Source organism: Cyprinodon tularosa, unplaced genomic scaffold, assembly GCF_016077235.1.
Source record: "Cyprinodon tularosa strain WSP-4 unplaced genomic scaffold, ASM1607723v1 ctg463, whole genome shotgun sequence".
Taxonomy (NCBI): Eukaryota; Metazoa; Chordata; class Actinopteri; order Cyprinodontiformes; family Cyprinodontidae; genus Cyprinodon; species Cyprinodon tularosa.
Window position 1 is genome coordinate 1,379,515 of NW_024039189.1, and position 19,774 is coordinate 1,399,288.

General features: G+C 35.8%; 1 protein-coding gene across 2 annotated transcripts in view; it reads right to left on the reverse strand.

Moving 5' to 3' along the window:
* The window catches only part of LOC119793886 (glypican-6-like), a 130,309-nt gene that overhangs the window by 75,216 nt on the left and 35,319 nt on the right, over window positions 1-19,774 (reverse strand). For both annotated transcript variants that reach the window (XM_038301170.1, XM_038301171.1), the window contains exon 2: window positions 9,062-9,220. In XM_038301170.1, coding sequence (XP_038157098.1) covers window positions 9,062-9,220 — 159 coding nt within the window. The remainder of the gene's footprint in view (window positions 1-9,061; window positions 9,221-19,774) is intronic.

Consider the following 19,774-nt stretch of genomic DNA (forward strand, 5'->3'; position numbering starts at 1 on the left):
ATACGGAAAAAATATTTCATAAACCATGCATATGTGTACTCATTCACCAGCTGACAAATGAGCATATAGAGGGACAGTACGTTTTGATTGGTTAGACCAGTGCCCAATAGGCTCTGGCTGGAAAAGAACATCTCACATTTGCAACAGCATTTCATTCTTGTAAAAAAACAAAACAATAAGCACACTAAAATACTAGTGATATAATTAGGGACTTCAACTTGATAAGAGCAGTAAGTTTCACAATTAGGGGTCAATTTATCTATATAAATGTCATGCTTTTAGCACTGATGGCTTGCTTGATTACTCTTTTTATTCACCTCTCTAGCTGTTTCCTGTTCCTCATCACTGCTCATCTGATCCACCTGCTCCTGCTTCTATTTAAACTCCTTGATCCCAGCCATCAGTCCCAGATTATTCTTTAAGCCTTTGGTGTTGAGAGTTCTATAGCGTTTGTATTGTGTTCTGATTCTGATCCGTTTCTGTATTTGGACCTTTGAGCCTGCCTGCCCTTGTCTGATCTGTTTGCCTGACCTGTCTTTGGACTCCTGTTGGATTCTTCTGTGGACTGAACCTGGATCTGCCTCTTGACTTCACCGTGTAGATTACCCTGTTTTCCTTTGTCAGCTCGGATCTGATCTCCTGCCAGCTCTGCAGCCCTCTAGGCTTCCATGTCTGGAACTCTCTGTCAGCGTCCGCTGTGTCTTGTCAGCCGTTCGGCTGGAATCATCCTTGTTCTCTGAGCACGGACTGAACTGTCAGAATCCGAATTCTGGGTCCTACTTTCGGAACTTTTACAATAAATTGCATAAAATCTAATTGAGGATATAAAAAATGAAATGCATGCCTAACTAGAGGTTTAAGGGGAAAAAATCTAGTATGAATCAAGACTCATACCTTTCATGATCTGTTGGTGTTATACTTTGGTTTTCATTTAGTGTTCATGTATTTCAGCATTTCCTTGGTATTGATTATCATGTTTTACAGTCCTCACCAAATTCTATTATCATTGTTGCCCTTTTAGTTCATTTCTTTATGTTGACTAGTGTCAGGTGCTTTCAACTTCCTTAGTTGATATGTAAACTTGGTATGCATTTCTTTGCCAGTGAGTTTATGACATGTTTTACTGTTTTTTATTTTTTTGTCCTGTACCATTGGATAGGTACTTTAGTTTCCCTCTTGTATTTCTATTTGTCTGCCCCTGCTATTAATTCTCCCTCAGCCTGAATCAGTAGGTAATGAGTATATCCCATTTTCATAGCTTCTGCATATGTAGGCACCCATTTCCAGTGCTTTTACGTGAGGTCAAGTCTGCTAATGTCTGCAGAAAGGTCAGGTTTTCAGAGCTTCATTCTAAAGTTGTTTCCTTGGCGACCGTGTACACCAAGACAACTCCTTCATCAACCATGATTTCAAGGCTGAAGATGGTACTAGGTTTTCTTGCAGGTGTTCAAGCAACCTTGGCGGTCGCTATACAGTAGGTGACCTAATACTGTATACACAAGGTAAAAGCTTGCTGCACCATACTACATAACAAGCCACCGTCACCCAATAGATACCAAGGTTATAGACTTCTCCTTATTCCCTGGCATAGAGGAAGACATCATCAACAACTGAAGGTGCTTATCACTTCAAGTAATGTTGAACAATATGCACAGGGGACAATGAGCTCTAAACTGAATGGTATATATTAAAATTGCCCGTTGTATTTTTAGCCCTGAACCAGAGAAGATCAAATTCAGTCAAGATTAAAAAGCCATGAAATACAAAAAAATACAAAAAAGCTCTTATTAGCAAAATTGGAGGAGCTGCTGTTTGTGTCCATCTGACTTGGACTACTTGCAGGTGTCCTGTGAATACCAGTGAGATTGGCTTGTCTATACGGCCATTTATCAAAAGCAGACTATTGAGTATTTGAAATATGTAACTGGCAGTATTCTTATCGGTGGCAGACTTTTAAAGGGACTGATAAATCTGTCAAAACGACCACCTTTTTCTCAAAGTGAAAACACTCCTTAAACAGTTCACATGAAGTAAGTCACATCTCCATCCAACATGAGAAATGCACATCATAGCAAATTATCATAATGGCCCAGACAAAAGTGTGATGGATTTATAGTGGTCATTAGCTCTAAGCTAAGCAGGTGTAGAAAAATGTTATTACTCTCCATGATATCACACTTGACTTGTTATATCAAAACCAAACCAAGAAAAAGTATAAAAATTGGTCTTACTTCAATGGATGTATGGTGCTTGAAATACTATTGCTATTTGAATGAGACTGTGTATTTTTAGTCACTATATCCACAATAGATAGGATTTCAGGTTGTTGCTGTTTGAATGAAAACTGCTTAGGATTTATCACATGAAATTTGTTTGAAATAAGGATGCTATCTTGTCAAAGTTAATTTTTGTCAATTTCCATGTCTTATCAGGCTTTGTAAGTTTTAGATGACTACAATAGGTCCTCTGGGGAGCTGGTAAAATTAGCTTACCTTTTGTTACACTTTGCTTTCATCCCAGGCTGCTTTTGTTTTACATCCAATGTAAAAAAAGAAACTCTACTACAATGAATTCAGATATTATTAAGTATGCATGGTTTCATAGATATTGGGTGCCAAACTGACACGTATTTCTTAATAAGACAAGTCATCATTGCTGCAGGAAATTCAAAATAAAAATAATGGCAGATGTGCAGAAAGGTCACTTGAAAATTTACAATGAACTTGAAATAAAATCAGTGAAGTCATTTTAAAATAAAATAAACAACCACAAATATAATATAGTCTATTCATAAGACATTTATGTAAGCTGTCTCTGTTTTGCAGTGATTAGAGTGAATAATTATTGAATGTTGTGAATAGTCTGACTGAAACTGAAAGCATGACAAAAACAAAACATAGCAGCCTAATTAATTAGCATTCATAGGAAACAATTGTATTCAGAAATGTTAAAAAGGCAACATTCTTAACACTTGGATGATTAAGATGTTTGACCAAATTAAGTCTTTTGGGAGATGCATAAATACAATATTGAAATACTGGGCAGCGGTGCATTCAATAATTCTGACATGCTGAGAGCTCATAATATTTTACTGACAAATCTCAGTTTCGCACTAGTCTCTCGCTGTGCACACAAGGCTGTGTATAGTTTTGACACAGCTTTTCTTTTTATGTTAGAAAAAGAAAGCAAGTTTTTTTGTGCTTCAACCATCCATTGATGGTTTCTGTTATAACAAAAATATCAGTTGTCTATTTTAATAATCCTGAAACACAGGAGTCCTGTTTTGAGGGTTTAAGCTCTATATCAAAAGTAGTAAGAATTTTTGGATGTCATTTTCAGAAACAAAAGATATAAAGCCAAATATATTGGTAAGGAAATAAGCCAAATAGGAAGACTGGTTGGTGTAGCTCTTTACATCTTTACATTTCTAAGTTTAAAAATCTACACTATACTGATATTGTATGCGAATGAAGCTTTACAAATTAAATCAAGTAATTATACTTTAGTTCAGCACCTAAAAGCTGATAGCAAATAAGACAGGTTTTATTTTAATATACAATGTATTTTTACTATCATTTTGTCATTTTGAAAAGACAAAAATCTTTCAAAAAAAATGGGCCAAGCGTTCTGCGCTTGGCCCATTTTTTTTTCAGTCACAGTACCCAAAACAGGGGGAAGAATCTCCCAGACAACAGATGTAAATTGGGACAGCGTTCCTGAGCTCAGGAACAGCAGGAAATTAGTGCAAGAACAACGGCTGAAACAGCTCCATAACATGGATGAGGCAGCCAATCGTGTCAATGTACAAGAGACGACAGTATTGAAAGCTGGATTTCATGCTGTGATCTAATATAAACAAACCTTGTCACCTTTCTAAGCAAAGTTTAGAGGACAGCAGCATTAACACAACCATCTTTAAAGCAAGCCCTAAATGAGCTGGAAAATGATATGCTGTAAATCCCTTTTACTACCAGTAGAGCACTAGGTGTTCTCTGCAGGACATCAGTCAAATGAGAAGTCCATCACTGTCAGTGACAGTTAAAAGCTGATAGGTTGGACGACAAAGAGCTGCTTTAGTGGCAAGGCAGATAGTCCTTTTGTTTCTACATTACCTTTTGTGATTACCTGAGGCAGTCCTGCTGTCATGTCAAGGAAACACCTCTGATTTTAAGTGCATATTGCATGTAATTCATTGCATAATAAGCATTAACATATGTTCAACTGCAGAAAAACTTAATTAGAAAATGTATGTCAACGGGTATTTTAGAAAATTATTTAATTTCAATACAATGGTCAAATTAGGGCACTATTTAAGACCACATGTTTGCTATATCGCACAGCACCATATTAAAAAAAATATCTGTTTTAGATGCTAATGAGCAAAACCATTTTTTTCAGCTAAGATTTATAAGCAACACTACTTTAATAGTTATACTCTTGATCGGTAAATAAAGCACAAACTGGGGTCCCATAAGTGTGTTTTTGAATCCTGGGGTGCATGCTGTTATTTTAGATCTCTACTCCCACTCACATTTCTCCTAAAATCTTCTTAAAGAAAAATAATCATAAAATCTCCCCCTAAAAATTCAGATTTAAAATAAATACTTTTTACACTTTTTCCATAATCCCAATTTGTTATGAACTGCTGCCTTACTTTGTATTCTGTACATAACTCATCTTTTATCAGCAACATATGGCTGTGTTCTCAGCTGCCTTGTGCAATATTTGTCCTTAGTTCACAAAATACATAAAATTGTTATCAAATATGATCTGAACAGAAGGTTCTTAAAGCAAAGTAACTGCTGTATGTTAGGGGTAAGAGTGGAAAAGTGGATAGTTAAAACATCAACAAAAGGGCTTCCTGGCTGTCAATTCCAGAATATGAGTGGGCTGCTTAACTACTATAGACAACTATAGACAAATCAAAGTCTGCAGGACATGAACAAATATCACAGACAGTATATTAACGCTGTGTAGGTGGAACTAAAAGCATGACAAACGGGCGACTAAATAACCTACCGGTAAGAATGTGGTCTTACTTAGAATTTGATGTGCTCTGGAGCAACATTTAGACAAACGCAAGAAAGTATTATTATGGCGGACAGAGTGATAACAACATAATATTATTAAAGTGTTGATTCATTTCAAGCTGATTACATGATGTTTTAACAATGAGATTACATATAAATTAAATAAACAATATGTCACACGTCCTTTTAAGATTAAAAATGAATTCAGGTAATTATTTCAATTAAAGACACCATGTAGGGGCACATCCTGATTATTAAGTAGAAACAGCCAAACCTCATTTGCACATTAGTACACTGAAGTTCCTAAACAGCCTGCCCTGGAAATATTCAACATAAAGAAAAACAACTTCCAACCAAAGTAAAATGCCTCAAATTTAACATAAACTACTTTAATTAAAAACTTTTTTAACATTCAACTTCATTCCTAAAGACAAAGAAAATTAATAAATGTAGAAAAAAAAGAAAAAAAAAAGACACTAGTAATAAGATTGAAACCGCTAACCATTAAAGTGATACAGTAATATCATGGATCATTGTAAATAGCTGTATAAGTAAATAGCTGAATAATTAAGAATGAGGACAAATTAGCTCTGAAAGATGACAAGAAACAACAATGGCTAAGAGTCAGAAAAACTGTTAAGCAGTTAAGCATAAAAAGGCAGAATAAAACATAAAAATATATAAAATAAAATACAAACATATAAAATAACGCTGAAAAATACTTTGCTGAAATAGAACTCAACTGTTTAGAATATTGAATTTAGTGTTGGCTTGCTATGGCAAACACTAATTGACTTCAGTGATGGACAACCAAGATGGGGGTGATCAGAATCAGAATTTTGCACTGTGGAAGTAATGATGTCCCATCCTGGGGAAGCAGTTTAGCTAACAACAAAGAAGGATAGCAGCTGAAGTGCTGCTTGTCAAACCCTCAAAATTCTACATGTACTTTTAAAAACCCCTAATACACATATTGCCAGGTTGGGTGGAGGTTTTTAGCGGACCCAAATGCAGAGACTGAAGCTGAGGTGGTTCCTCGAAGATTTGACAACATAAAGGAGGCAACTGAAGCAAAAGTCCAAAAACAAAAAACAGAAAACAGGAAACGTCATGGAAAACACAGATGAGGAGCAGACAAACGACGAGAAATCAGCAAAAAGTAACTGAAGAGGAGGAGTATAAATGGGAGACTCAAATACAACCAGAAAACAACACAAAAGGAAAATGAAACCAATGAAGACTCAAAAAGAAAATTTAAACATTGCAAAACCGTGACATGCGTTTATGCCTGCCAGCAGGTTGTAGGTCTAACGTCTAGGACAAGCATCTGCAGACTGCGACAATTTTTAGACATGTTATGTTATATGTTTGGTTTCAAATGCTGTCTTCTACAAGGCAGAGGAAGAAAAACAGTTTCATTAATTAGTGACTGTGCTTCTTCCTCTGTAGCCCTGAAAGGAATGTTCAGATGTTTAGTCTTACTTTTCTCTGCAATATGGTTACCAGATCCATAAATAGAAAACCATACTTTATTTTGAATCCAGTTTTTTTTTTCAAAGGGCAATATTTGACTTACTGAGCCAGATCAAGATGTCTGCATGACTGTCCCCACCTACACAACCTGTGGAGAGCTGTGTCAAAGCTGTGTCTGACATCGCGGTGGGTTCCAGCTGTGAAACTCCTCCTTCCCACTAACTCATGAAAATGGGGTTATACTGTGTATTCAGAGATTTATAGTTTTTATAAATGTACTTTGTTCTTTTTGTGCAGTTTAGCTGGTGTTTCCTCCCATGGCTGGGCCCAAAAGCAGGTTGTCAGCGCAGACAGCAAGTGCAAAGCAAAAACTCTTCACAGGACATCTACTGTGAGTTAGAAATGGAGAGTGGCAACAAATCCCAAGGGAAAAAAGATAGCCTGGAGTTATGCATGTGTGTATGCTACTGCTGCAACCCCCACCCCTTTCACAGTTCAACCTTACAGCAGAGTAAAGGGTTGATTTCACCTAATACTCACAACCTTGTTCAGTGAAGAATGAGGATGACATTAAATTATGCATGTTTTTGTATTTCAAAAGGGGGTTATACTGGTAAAACAATTCAAATTAAAGTATATTCTACTGTACATTTCAGTAACGTATGAAAATGTAAGACTGTGACTAGCCTGCGTGATACCAGAAATACATGACAATACTAGGGCATTCACCAAAAAGTCAACTTGCTGACTTAATTAGGCTGAGTCGACTCACATCTGGACAACACTCCCAGCAGATAGAGCCTGCATGGCGGTGTGTGAAAGGCATGAAAAACTGGTCTGTTATAAGCTTATTCATACTGTAAATGACACAGCAGGCTCAGCAGATGGAAAACAGCAGATAAGCCTTGGGTAAAAAAAGAAGAAAGTGTGTCTCTCAATGGTGCATATTTGTTTAAAAAAGGCTTCTTTTCATTAAAAGTGAATTGATAGAGTAGCCAAAAATGTTAAGTCAAGTAAGAGTGGTGATACTGTACTATCACATTTTTACTTAAGTTAAAATAAAAAGTACAGTGCATTATATCTAATCCTAAATTGTTTTGTGTGGTTTTTTTTTCCCAAAACATTACTCAAGTACTGTAAATCTAAGTGAGTGAATGTAACTAGTTACTACCCACCTCTGGATATGATGTCATCATTGCTTCGACTCAACTTTTACTGTCAAACAGTTGACTTACAAAAACCACAACTCCTTAACGCCCTATACCACTCTATTTAATGTAAGATCTTGAAAGAATAGTTCCCACAATGTATCTGCTCATGAGTAGCTTGTAATAGACTTTTTTTCTTACACAATATCTTTAGATCATTCAGAATCATTGGTCTTCTGTTACATTCCCCTTCCTTTCTGAATTAGCTGGGAAAAATAAAATGGCCATAAAAGAAGGTTGATGTTCCTAAACTCTTTCTGTACTAATTTGTCTAAATTTCTGCATCCTTATCTGGCTGGTATAGTCCTTAATGACCCATTTATTTTCATCCAGAAAACTAAAGTTCATGATGTCATGCATTCTAGATAATGTGTCACCCCTATCAACACAGATCATTCACCATACTTATGAGTGGGCAGAAAGTAGAGATGGACTGTTACATCAGTTGGCAGATATTTTGGGCTCATATTATCTATTTCTTTTTTCTTGTATCGGCATAGGGTTGTACCGTACATAAAGTTATTTGAAAATTCAACATTGGCCATTCTGGTGGTAACATTAATAGCCTATATTACAGTATAAGATAAAACAAAGATTTAAAATACTCTTTTCCTTAAAACGCTTAGCCTTTTGTTTGATCTTTCTGTAAAAAAAAAGGTTTTAATACTTAAGGGGATTTCATTTAAACAAACAAAAAGAGCAATGTCTTGCAAGAATTTCCAAAAAAAAAAAAGAAAACTGAGCTGACAGGTGGCTAATGTTGACAAGTTTCACCCCCACTATGCCTTTTCATTGTCCTTAGTGTTAAGCTTTGGCCACCTACACAGTCCAATGGTTGCAGAAATAATAAGGAGAAAAATAAGGAGAAATAATATTCTTTAATAGAACCCTTTTTGTTAGAGATAAAAATAAAAGATAAGAACGAGGTGAACATTTTGAGGGACAGATAGGTTTGGTTTAAAATACAGTATGATCTCACTCAAAGAAAAATAATGAAACGTGGTGATTTGAACAGTGATATAAGAGTTAAAACAAAATCACATGCTACATAATAACTCCAAGCATCCTTATTCATGTAGAGTGCGTCTCAGTGATGCCATTCAAGCTGTCAATCTGCTGCACAACAAATTGTGTTTAATTCCAACAGGACGTTTTCTTCAAACCAAAGGATATTAATGAGATTTTCAAAGTCATCTCCTCCTCAGGGTAAATCAGAAAAGACCTGATCCTTTAGGATTACTCGCAATTTCTTTTGATTTCTTTCTTCCACTAACAATACTGTGATGGGGAAAGTATTTGAATAATTTTAAAAAGATAAGGTATTAAAACTAGTAACAAGAAAAGACATACCGTCAAATCTTTTATGTCTGGAGACAAATGTGCTTCTCAGCGTATGACTTCTCTCATCAAGCAGATTTTCGATGTCAAGCTTACTTCGCTGACCAAATTTGTCCTCCATTTCTTGCGTGCAACAAGTGTGTTCATGAGTGCAAACACGGAGATCTTCTCCTGTAAAAGAAAAAGAGCAAAACACATATTTGTTGTTTTTTTATTAGTTAATTAACACCAACTGCTAATAGACATGACACGTTTAATGGTGAGATCAGGCCAAATGCGATTTTAGTCAACAGAGTGGTCAGTTTAATTGTGATCTTTATGTAGAAGTACATTCAGGAGCGCAGCAATGCAAATTGATGCAGGTTCCTCTAGAGATGGGACAGGCATAATTATGGTAATGACTGACGCATTTGTTGTAGTGACTGTCGCTGGAGTCAGCATCAAAACTTTTCTGTCTTGTTGCATTTTGACAACCAAAAAGGGACTGGATGTGGCTGTTGCTTAGGGTGAAGGAGCTTTTTTCATACAAAAAAAGAACCAAAACACATTCTGGCATAGGATGAAGTAAACAGTGATCTTAACCTTTTAACTGCATGCTAACTAGGGGTGTGGGAAATAATCGTTTTGGCGATATATCGTGATATTCGGCTGCCCAATATAATATCGATCTTTCACTTCTTAGTATCGATTAAAAAAAAAAATGGTTACATAAACATTGATAAGAAAATGGGCTACCTCTGCACCACCACTCTGGCAGAAAGCGCTGTGGAGCGCTTTAACTGTGCATGCAGCACCAAATCTGTATTTGAGGCAGTCACAGTGGAAGAAAAACCCAAACAACATGGATAATAATACCCAATCAATATTTTCTGATGAAAATATACAGCATTTGCTGTTTTATCTCATCATTTGATTTTGATAGCTGGGGAAAATATGGCAATATATTGTGATACAGTAATATCGTGATAATATCGTATCGTGACCCAAGTATTACGACATGTATCGAATCGCAACACTCATGCCAATACTCACCTCTAATGCCAACTTCCATTTTTGCTGAACAATTGGTCAACCATGTGGTTGATCAGTATGGAAGTAAATATGTGCCATCAGAATTTGAATAAAAAATACCTCTGAAATTTGAATGTTGTATATTAGTGCTTACTTTTTCAGTATTAAAATAAATTCAGAATATATTTTTAACCTAAAAAAAATTCAATGTCATTATTGGTACATTAAAAAAAAAATTCAGTGTAATTTTTTTTACATGGTTGCAATTTTCAGTTATTAAAAATTCACATTCCTATTTCAAAGTGATAAAATTTTCAATATACATATTTTTCACAGTTTAAAATTTCAGTGTTAAAAAATTCAGCATATAAAAATTAAACTTTTCAAAATTCAAATGCAATATTTTCGTTGTCCTCCAATTCAACTTGCTCAAATTCACTGTCTCAAATTCAGCGTCTAAAAATTCGCTGTAAAAATGGCCAAGGTTACTTCAGGTCACAGACATTAGCAATGGATGTCCGATTCCAACATCACCTAATCACGTGACACAACCGTGATATTGAAGAAGTACCAGTATCACCCAGGCTGGCAACCATGGAGGCGAACTCAAACCCAACGGTGAGTTTAATGCTTTCATATTTCTGTAGTATATTTTATTTTGCGCATGAAGTTTGATACGTTATCTTAAAGCCTGATTTAAAACACTGGTTTGGGCCGTTGTTAATCTTACACCGTGTAGTGCCGGCATATTACTTCTCGCTACCTCCGAGCTAACAATACAGTAGCTGATCAGAGTGGGGTCGGAACTGTTCACAGCCCCTCTTTGAAGCACACAAGGCAGCCATATTAGCTTACTACATTAGCGGTAGCATCTCCTGAAAAATTACGACTTTACTAAGACTGCCTGGAGAAGTGGTATTTCTTTTTGAAATAAAACGGGGGAAATTGGGTGGGGGGAGGGGGGTAATATGCCGGCACTACACAATGTAAGATTAACAACGGCCCAAACCAGTGTTTTAAATCAGTCTTTAAGATAATGTATCAAACTTAATGTGCAAAATAAAATATACTACAGAAATATGAAAGCATTAAACTCACCGTTGGGTTTGAGTTCGCCTCCATGGTCGCCAGCCTGGATGATACTGGTACTTCTTCAATATCACGGTTGTGTCATGTGATCAGGTGGATGTTGGAATCGGACATCCATTGCTAATGTCTGTGACCTGAAGTAACCTTGGCCATTTTTACAGCGAATTTTTAGACGCTGAATTTGAGACAGTGAATTTGAGCAAGTTGAATTGGAGGACAACGAAAATATTGCATTTGAATTTTGAAAAGTTGAATTTTTTATATGCTGAATTTTTTAACACTGAAAATTTAAACTGTGAGAAATATGTATATTGAAAATTTTATCACTTTGAAATAGGAATGTGAATTTTTTTAATAACTGAAAATTGCAACCATGTAAAAAAATTACACTGAATTTTTTTTTAATGTACAAATAATAACATTGAATTTTTTTTAGGTTTAAAATATATTCTGAATTTATTTTAATACTGAAAAAGTAAGCACTAATATACAACATTCAAATTTCAGAGGTATTTTTTATTCAAATTCTGATGGCACATATTTACTTCCATAGATCAGGCAGTTTAATGATTAAGAGCTTTGTTGGTGACTTATAAAAAAGCCCTTTAAATACGCTCTTAAAAGGACTGTTAAATCCTTAATCATTTGCGCTAATCTCCTAGCTCCAGAGCTGGCCCCAGCCACCCGCCTCCTCCTTGCTCCGATCTTTGGGTGTCCTCTTCTGCTCTTTCACTATTCCCTTTGTTAACTGCAGACCTGGGCCCAGCCACCCGCGTCCTCTCCCCTGCTCTGGTACACTCTTTGCACAACGTCTTACTCCGATCTCCTATCATTATCCTTCGATCTAACGCTGTAACCTCCCTTAACTCCAGATTGGAGCACAGCTGGCCACCTCTCCCGCCCTCTTGCGGACTCTCTGCCCGCATTCTTGTCTGATCTCCTCCACTTCTCTTGTCTGAGCTCCAGAACCGCCTCACCTTTTGCCTGAGGTGTTCCTCCCTCTTAACCAGGAAAGATGCGGGTACTGGTTAAACAGAAGTGGGAAGTTACTGTGATCCAGCTGTAGCTCCTGGCCTACCAGTACTGGGAGCATCTATGTAGAATCTAGCAGACACAGGAATACTATGGCCGCTGTTAAGCCTTTCATATTGAATAAAGCACCGTGACCGTGGGGAGTGGAGGCCTAGTGGTTAGGGTATAGAGCTTGGAATCCTGAGGTTCTGAATTTGAGCCCCACTCCCACAGACTGCCACTATGGGTCCCTGAGCAAAAGACCCTTAACCCCAGACTGATCCCTGCGTGCAGTACAATGGAAGCCCACTGCTCCCTAACGGGATGGGTTAAATGCAGAGAGTTCATATCGTTGCTCTATACCTATGATAGTGTAATGATAATAAAAAAAAAAAAAAGCAAAGTTGTTGGACATGTTCTTTAATATCCAGGTCCACCACACTTAGTTTAAACATTAAGCAACAGATAGCTGCTTCATCTGTCTTGTGGCATAGTGACGCGACAGGAGAGAAGATTGTTGCACAGCATGCAAATTGCTGCCGATATGTCATGTTCAGTGTGAATGCACTATAAGAATAACATTTAATAGCAAATAAAATATAACACTTTCCAGATTTCAAATAAAAAAGACATATTGTCAGATTACCATAAACATTAGTTTGTAATAGGAGGATGTTTGAACAGTTGAACTAAAAAAGTGTGGGTTTAAGGGTGATACTTCTGATTTACACTGATTAATCTGTTTTTTTTTAAGTGGTTTCATAAGAAGCCAATCAAATAATGGGATTATGAAATGTCATTTAGATGTGTTATATAGAGGAAAGCAATGGTTCTGGTGCACTAGACCTCTATTTATGGCCCTTCAGATCAGCCTTTATAGCGTGAGTGAATTTAATGAAATCTGCTTTAATTCAATTAACATAACTAGTATGGCATGCTCAACAATTAGGGTCAGGATTTGATGTAAATCGCATATGATAATCTTTAAGGAATTTTTTTTCTTGTCTAAGGGAGAATTTCTGTACTTTATATCCCATCATAAACAATGTAATTTGATAATACCTTTTATAAAGATGAACATGGTCTAAAAGTTTTTATTTAAACAGGCATTTAATGTGCTCAGAAAGTTCTATTTTCCCATTAAATTTTATCCAGATTTTTTACCAAAGGAAATGATTTTGGAGAAAGGAGTAGGACAACACTACCATTCAGCAAGCTTTTGCTGTGCACTGCCTGTCAGATGTTTTAAAGTAGTCATCTACAGAATTCTGCTACAGGGGTTTAAGACAGATTTCCCTCTATCTTACAAATTAAAAAAATTTCTTGCCTCAAAGACCAGAAGTGGTCATGGTGCTGAAACTTAAGGAACGCCACCAATAACTCTCAATTTGGTGTGACAGGATTTCTATCCAAGCACTTAAACCTTGTCAAATAGATCTAAATGTGAGGAAATTAAGTAGGTTTTATAGAACACGATGTCCAATGAACTATTGCATGTTTGTTATGTTAAGGGATATAGTAGGATGGGTTACTTTTACAGTGGCTATTCTGAGAAGTTAGATGGTTTCACTAAAGAGGCCCGCTTCGCCATGCAGGTTTTACAAACTCAGACTTAAATCATCAACTCTGAGCTGAACCACCCTAAGGTTGGAAACTGAGTTCATGGTTTGAAAACAGCTGCTGTGAGTTAGTTTAATCAACTCCGAGTAGGTTCACATGGACTTGAGCATATGCATAACAACTATGAAAAGCCATTATCAGTGGAGCCCTGATTTGACGATTGACCATGACAACAGGGAAGAGGATGTGCCTCTTTCACACCACAGGAGAGGTTTTAATGTAGCATTAGAAAAAAATATTGGAGAAAGTTTTTAAAAGAGAGTGCAACAGCACCACAGCAGCAAAGGTGAGGTAGATGGCGTAGGAGAATATCGCTGCTTGAGTCAATGTGTAAGTTTATAAGTAGTGTGAGTTTGCAGGCCGTTTTGATTTTTATTAAAAGCACTCGTCTCTGCTGTTTAATTTGTAGGTCGCTAATATAGGATTCTTCCTGGTCACAATCAAATTCCGATACAAGAATGTAATGAGATTTTCTAAATTAGATTTTAGTCAGTTTTAACCTAATTTTAGAGTGTAAGCAAACAAGATTACACTTCTAAGAAATACGTTTCATATATCTAAAACATTTTACTCATTTTAAGTGGCTGTTTGACATTTATCAATTTGACATTTATCAGTTTGACTGAATATGTATTTATCATATCTGAAATCCATTTCTTCCTGTTCGAAATAATACAAATGATGACCAGTAACAGTAGGAATATATAGATCCAAAATGTTTTAATACATCCAGAATGTTTATCTTAGATATAAAAAAAAATTATTCATTTTGAAAAGAACAGGCTGTATTTCAGATTTGAGAAATGCATATTCAAACAAACTAATGAATATGCCTGCCATAGCCTGTTGCAACCAGGATAACATTACCAGGGGAAAACTATTAATTGAGCTGTTGAATGGTAGTGGATAAATTTATTAATTTTAGGTGAAATGTTAGGGGGGAAAAGGACACCTGACAGCAAGTGAAGTATAAGAATATTGTTTTAATGGGTAGGACCTGTGCATCATCTCATGGGGTTCCTCCTCATTTTGATTCTGTCTTCCATTACACAGTAAATACTAAGTGGCTGTTTGACTGCAACTGTTTCCTATAATGGTGTTACCAAACATCAATGTGCTTTCACTCATATTAATTACTTATAAAGACATGTTAAAGAAATTAGTGCTGAGGATGTGAGGACAGATAAGGTCATGGATGTATATGATGTATTATGAGATGAAACGGTAGCACTAATAAAGATAACTTTCTGAATCTGAAGGACATCTATATGCGGCCTCCTAATGTATATTTAATTCTCTGTGATTAAATGTTGCCCTTTCTGTAATTTGATCCTCGTCTAAAGGACAAGATATGTTTGTGTTTTTAGCATCTAATGTGCCTAATGGACCTATGTGAATGTTTTTCTTTTTATTGTTCGGGTAAAACTGTGACGAAAATCTCCTTGCAAGATCAGAAAAATAAACCAGCGTGATTGGCTTTGAGGAGGGTGGAGGGAGAGGAAAGTTTATTGTTGAGTTTATTGAGGAAACAGAGGTTGAGTGAACTCTCCTTGTAAAATGAAAAACTCAGAATTTCCCCCGATTTCAGTTTAAAAAACTTGGAGTTTTCAGTAAACCTACTTTGTGAAACGGGCCCCAGGTCTTCCTGACCCTAAAAAAGCCAAAATGAAGTAAAATGTTTTGGAATATTGAACATGACGTGCAAGTAGGCAAAAAAATAAAAAAATAAAGAAAAAAATGCTTGACTGAATGTTTGACTATTTGCAATGTTATTTTTAACTTGTACTTTATCAGACAAATATTGAGCTGTTAATGGTAAGAAGGAAATAGTAAACCTAGTAGATTACATATTTTGTATACAAAAATCTTTTATGTATAAAACATGCATAAAGCTTCTTTAACAAATCTAAGTATGATACTTTTGTAAAAAATATATATTATTTTTCAAGGCTGTCTATATTGACAAAATGTGCCAATAAGTAAAGACTCAACACCAAATGTGGAGGGATTTTTGTTTTGTCTATTTACAAATATGAACTTTTGAGGGTCATATAGTATTTCCTTGCAAAATAAAACAAGATGATGGTGGTTAATATGCCAGAAGTAAAAGTCAGTGTGTTTAGAGCAAAAACATTACGATCCATTTCTTTTATCGAACAGTTTTACCATTAAGTATTTATTAACTTATGTCAAAACAAAGGTTTGTCTATTTGTAGAGAACAGACTGTTTTGTTCTGCAGTTCTCATGAATTATAGTTTAGGATATCAGACTAACCATGCGATGAAAAACAGAAACATGAACAATTCTTTCTTCAACAAATGTTTTTCTATTGTTTTCGATTTTCTTTATATAACAAGCTTTTTCTCTATGTTTTTTTGGAAGTGAAAAACAGTGTTTTGTTATTTTATTAGGAAGAAAAACTGGAGTAATGTAAGATGCTCTTTTGTTTAGCTTCTTTTTACTGATAGACTTCACTTTAAGTCTGACTTGTTTTGTGTAATAAACCAATATGTGCCATATGTTAGAAATAGACTGCAGCTACATCTCCCAGCATGCATTGCAGCTCTGACATCACAACACAGGTAATAAACGACTACTGCAAGCACAGCTCCACACTCCTCTGTAGCTTTCACTACCAACAAAGAACCCTACTGCCTTTTGAGCACACTGTGATTAAATCAAACCATTGAACCACTGGATTGAGTTGCAAGCTGGCTAGCAAAGTTTGGAATAGCACCTCTTCATCCTTTCCTCCGACGAAAAAGCTCACTATAGCTTTGAAATCCATCTAACCTTGCCTGCAGGCTGAAACCTGGCAGTATATGTCCATTGAGGAGCCATCTTGTACCACTCCAGCTTTAAATGTTCGAGACCAGCTCAAAATGTCAGTCAATAAAGTTGCAGTATTTTGTTTTAAGGTGGGACATATAGCTGTGTACATATTGGTTAATGAGGTTAATGATTGTTCATTAGTATTCCCAATTGTTAATTATAATCATTAAATGCTACAAGTCCAATACTCACGATTCGGTAGTGTACCTTAGATATCGTTTGTTGGGAATGATTTTGGGTAGAAGTACATATTCATAACCAAATAAGAGAACTGCCCTACAAATGAAATGACTGAACTAAAACAATGATATACATATATAAAGCAAAATGCTGATGTCTATTATCAAAGTTAAACTTCTGATGAAACAGATGAAATGTTTTTTTAATATATTCTCTCGTATTACATAATTGATGCTAAGGAAGTACTTGAGCTAATGAAAACTTTATGACCCTTATAATTTCATTTTCTCCAGCAGCCAGTAAAAGATACAAAGATATTACCAACTTTACCAGTGACTGCATTCATTTTATCACTGTTGTTGGCTGCACTTTTGATGACTTTAGGAATGGCATGTGTTGTCTGATGCTTGGTGGCCACAGTGTTAAGCAAAACAAGATCAGCTGATGCAAGAACTCTTTTGTGCTCCATCTCATGATCATCATCACAGAAATACTTCAAGGTTCATCATATCATAAATCATGTGACAGCACACTGTAGAGAGATCCTTTCACTTCTGAAATCTCTAACTTCCACTTTTATTTTAAAATAAAGACTGACCCACATACCTGAGGGGGGCCCTAATTTTATAATTCAGTTATTTTCAAAAGGTCTGTGTATAAAAATAGAAATTATTAGGTTTTAAAAGGTCCTGGTATACGTTATTTATCGACTTATTAATTTTCTTTAGCAGAACCTTGTTTAAGAGAATAAAACCAGGCATAATTTAACTCAAGTATTCATGAACATTTTCATGGAACTAACAAAATAACTAAAAATCCCATTTAAAAAACACTAAGCATGAAAATATGAGGGGGCTGTTTGAAGTGTGAAAAGCAAAGGGAAAATGCTGCAAACAAAAAAGAAAAAAAAAACTTTTACCAGGTAAAAACAAGCAGAAAACAGGTAAATGGGCTGTAAACACACACGATGCAAACACCAAAACACGCAAACACAAACATAATAGAAAAACGCTTTAAACAAAAATGTATGTAATCACTAAAAATAGACGTAAAAACCTACAATAAACAAAACAAATGGAAACAATAATGTTACAATCAAAAACAAAATGCTTCGTTAACAGAAAGGAACTAGGAAACTAGTAAAACTAGTAAAAACAACTATTAAAACTAGTAAAAAAAGCATCAAACTCGCGCAACAAAACGGAAATGCTCCAGACCATTAAAGGGAGTCGAACAAAAAACAAACCATAGCCGACCAGACCCTCCATGCAAGAACATGGACTTTTAAAATACAAAAATCTGTGTCAAAAAGAAAAAAGTAACATTTTGAAATCAAATATCAGCTTTTTTTTATTTTGATTAACAAAAAAAATTTGTTACTTTAGGAAAGAATATATTTTCGAGACAGGATGTTGTCACATATTTCACACATATTTGTCATAGAGAACAATGTTTGACAGGATGCAGATATCAGAAGTACATGAGAGGGGATGATGTCTGTCACAAAAATTCAGTTGAATTCAGTTTATTTAGGGCCAAAACTCCCAACACACAATCTCAAGGCACTGTGTGGACACAATTTCAATTTGGTCACACTTTCAGACAGTTAAAGGTTTTCTAACAAAAACTAGCTCATTGCATCAAATCATTGACTGTATAAGATTTGCTCCTCCCTTCATGACCATGTTGCGTTGACTGTAAAGGTATACCTCTAATGTTAGATTTTTAAATCTCATGACTCTGGAGGTAAGGTCCTGCAACCATTGGGTTGCAAAAGATTATACAAAAAAATGGTCACACAAATGTGGACCTTAGAAAAATGTATAAGAATAAGATAATAGTGAAGAGCTAAAAGATAAACACTAAAATACTGTACTGTACGTTTTTTTAACAATATAGAAACTGTGAACCCTACTATTACCAATATACAGCTATGGACATTTTACAGTGATGGATATTTTAAAATAGCAGAAACATCAGAGATGTGCAAGAAGACAGCATCATGTTATTTAACTGACTACAGCAGAAACTGTGCAAAATCAGCATGAAAGTAACAACTTATTGAGGTTGTTGGGAAAGTGGTGGTTATACACCTGCTGGGAGAAAGGATCTGTGATAACGCTCCCTGGTGCAGTTAGGGTGCAGCAGTCTGTCACTGAAGGAGCTCTTCAGTTCTGCAACAGGTTCATGCATGGGGTGGGAGACATTATCCCACAGAGATTTTAATTTAGTTAGGATCATTTTGTTTCCCACCTCCTGCACTGAGTCCAGAGGGCATCCAGTCACAAAGCTTTCCTTCCCGATCAGCTCATCCAGCCACTTTCTCTCAGCTATAAGCCACTGCTCCAACAGACAGCTCCACAGAAGATGGCTAATGCCACAACAGAGACATAGAGTGCCACCTACACTCCAAATCAAATCAATCAATCTATCTATCTATCTATCTATCTATCTATCTATCTATCTATCTATCTATCTATCTATCTATCTATCTATCTATCTATCTATCTATCTATCTATCTATCTATCTATCTATCTATCTATCTATCTATCTATCTATCTATCTATCTATCTATCTATCTTCATTTTTTTGTTGGTTCAATCCATAACCTTTTGTTCTCTCTGCTTATTTTAGTCATTGTAGCTTCATTTTATCTGTGTCTTTTTAGGGGTTATTCCATCCTGGAGAGAAATATCAACTGGTTGCTGCCATCAATAGCTTTGGTTATAGATACTGGAGTTGGGACTGTTTTTCAGTGCAGTCCTGTTTCTCTTCTCGACATAGCTATTGGCTTAGCTTTTACTGTGACTAATATTTATATGCATTTTTTTTCTTTACCATGAAAACTGGCTCGTAGCTTGACTGCTTAACTAGACAGAGCCACATGTGGAGCTGGTATATCTACTATCTTTTGTATACCTGCTTCTTTTTTTTTATTTCTCTCTCCTTGAACCCCTAGATGGCCTCGGCAAAAATACGC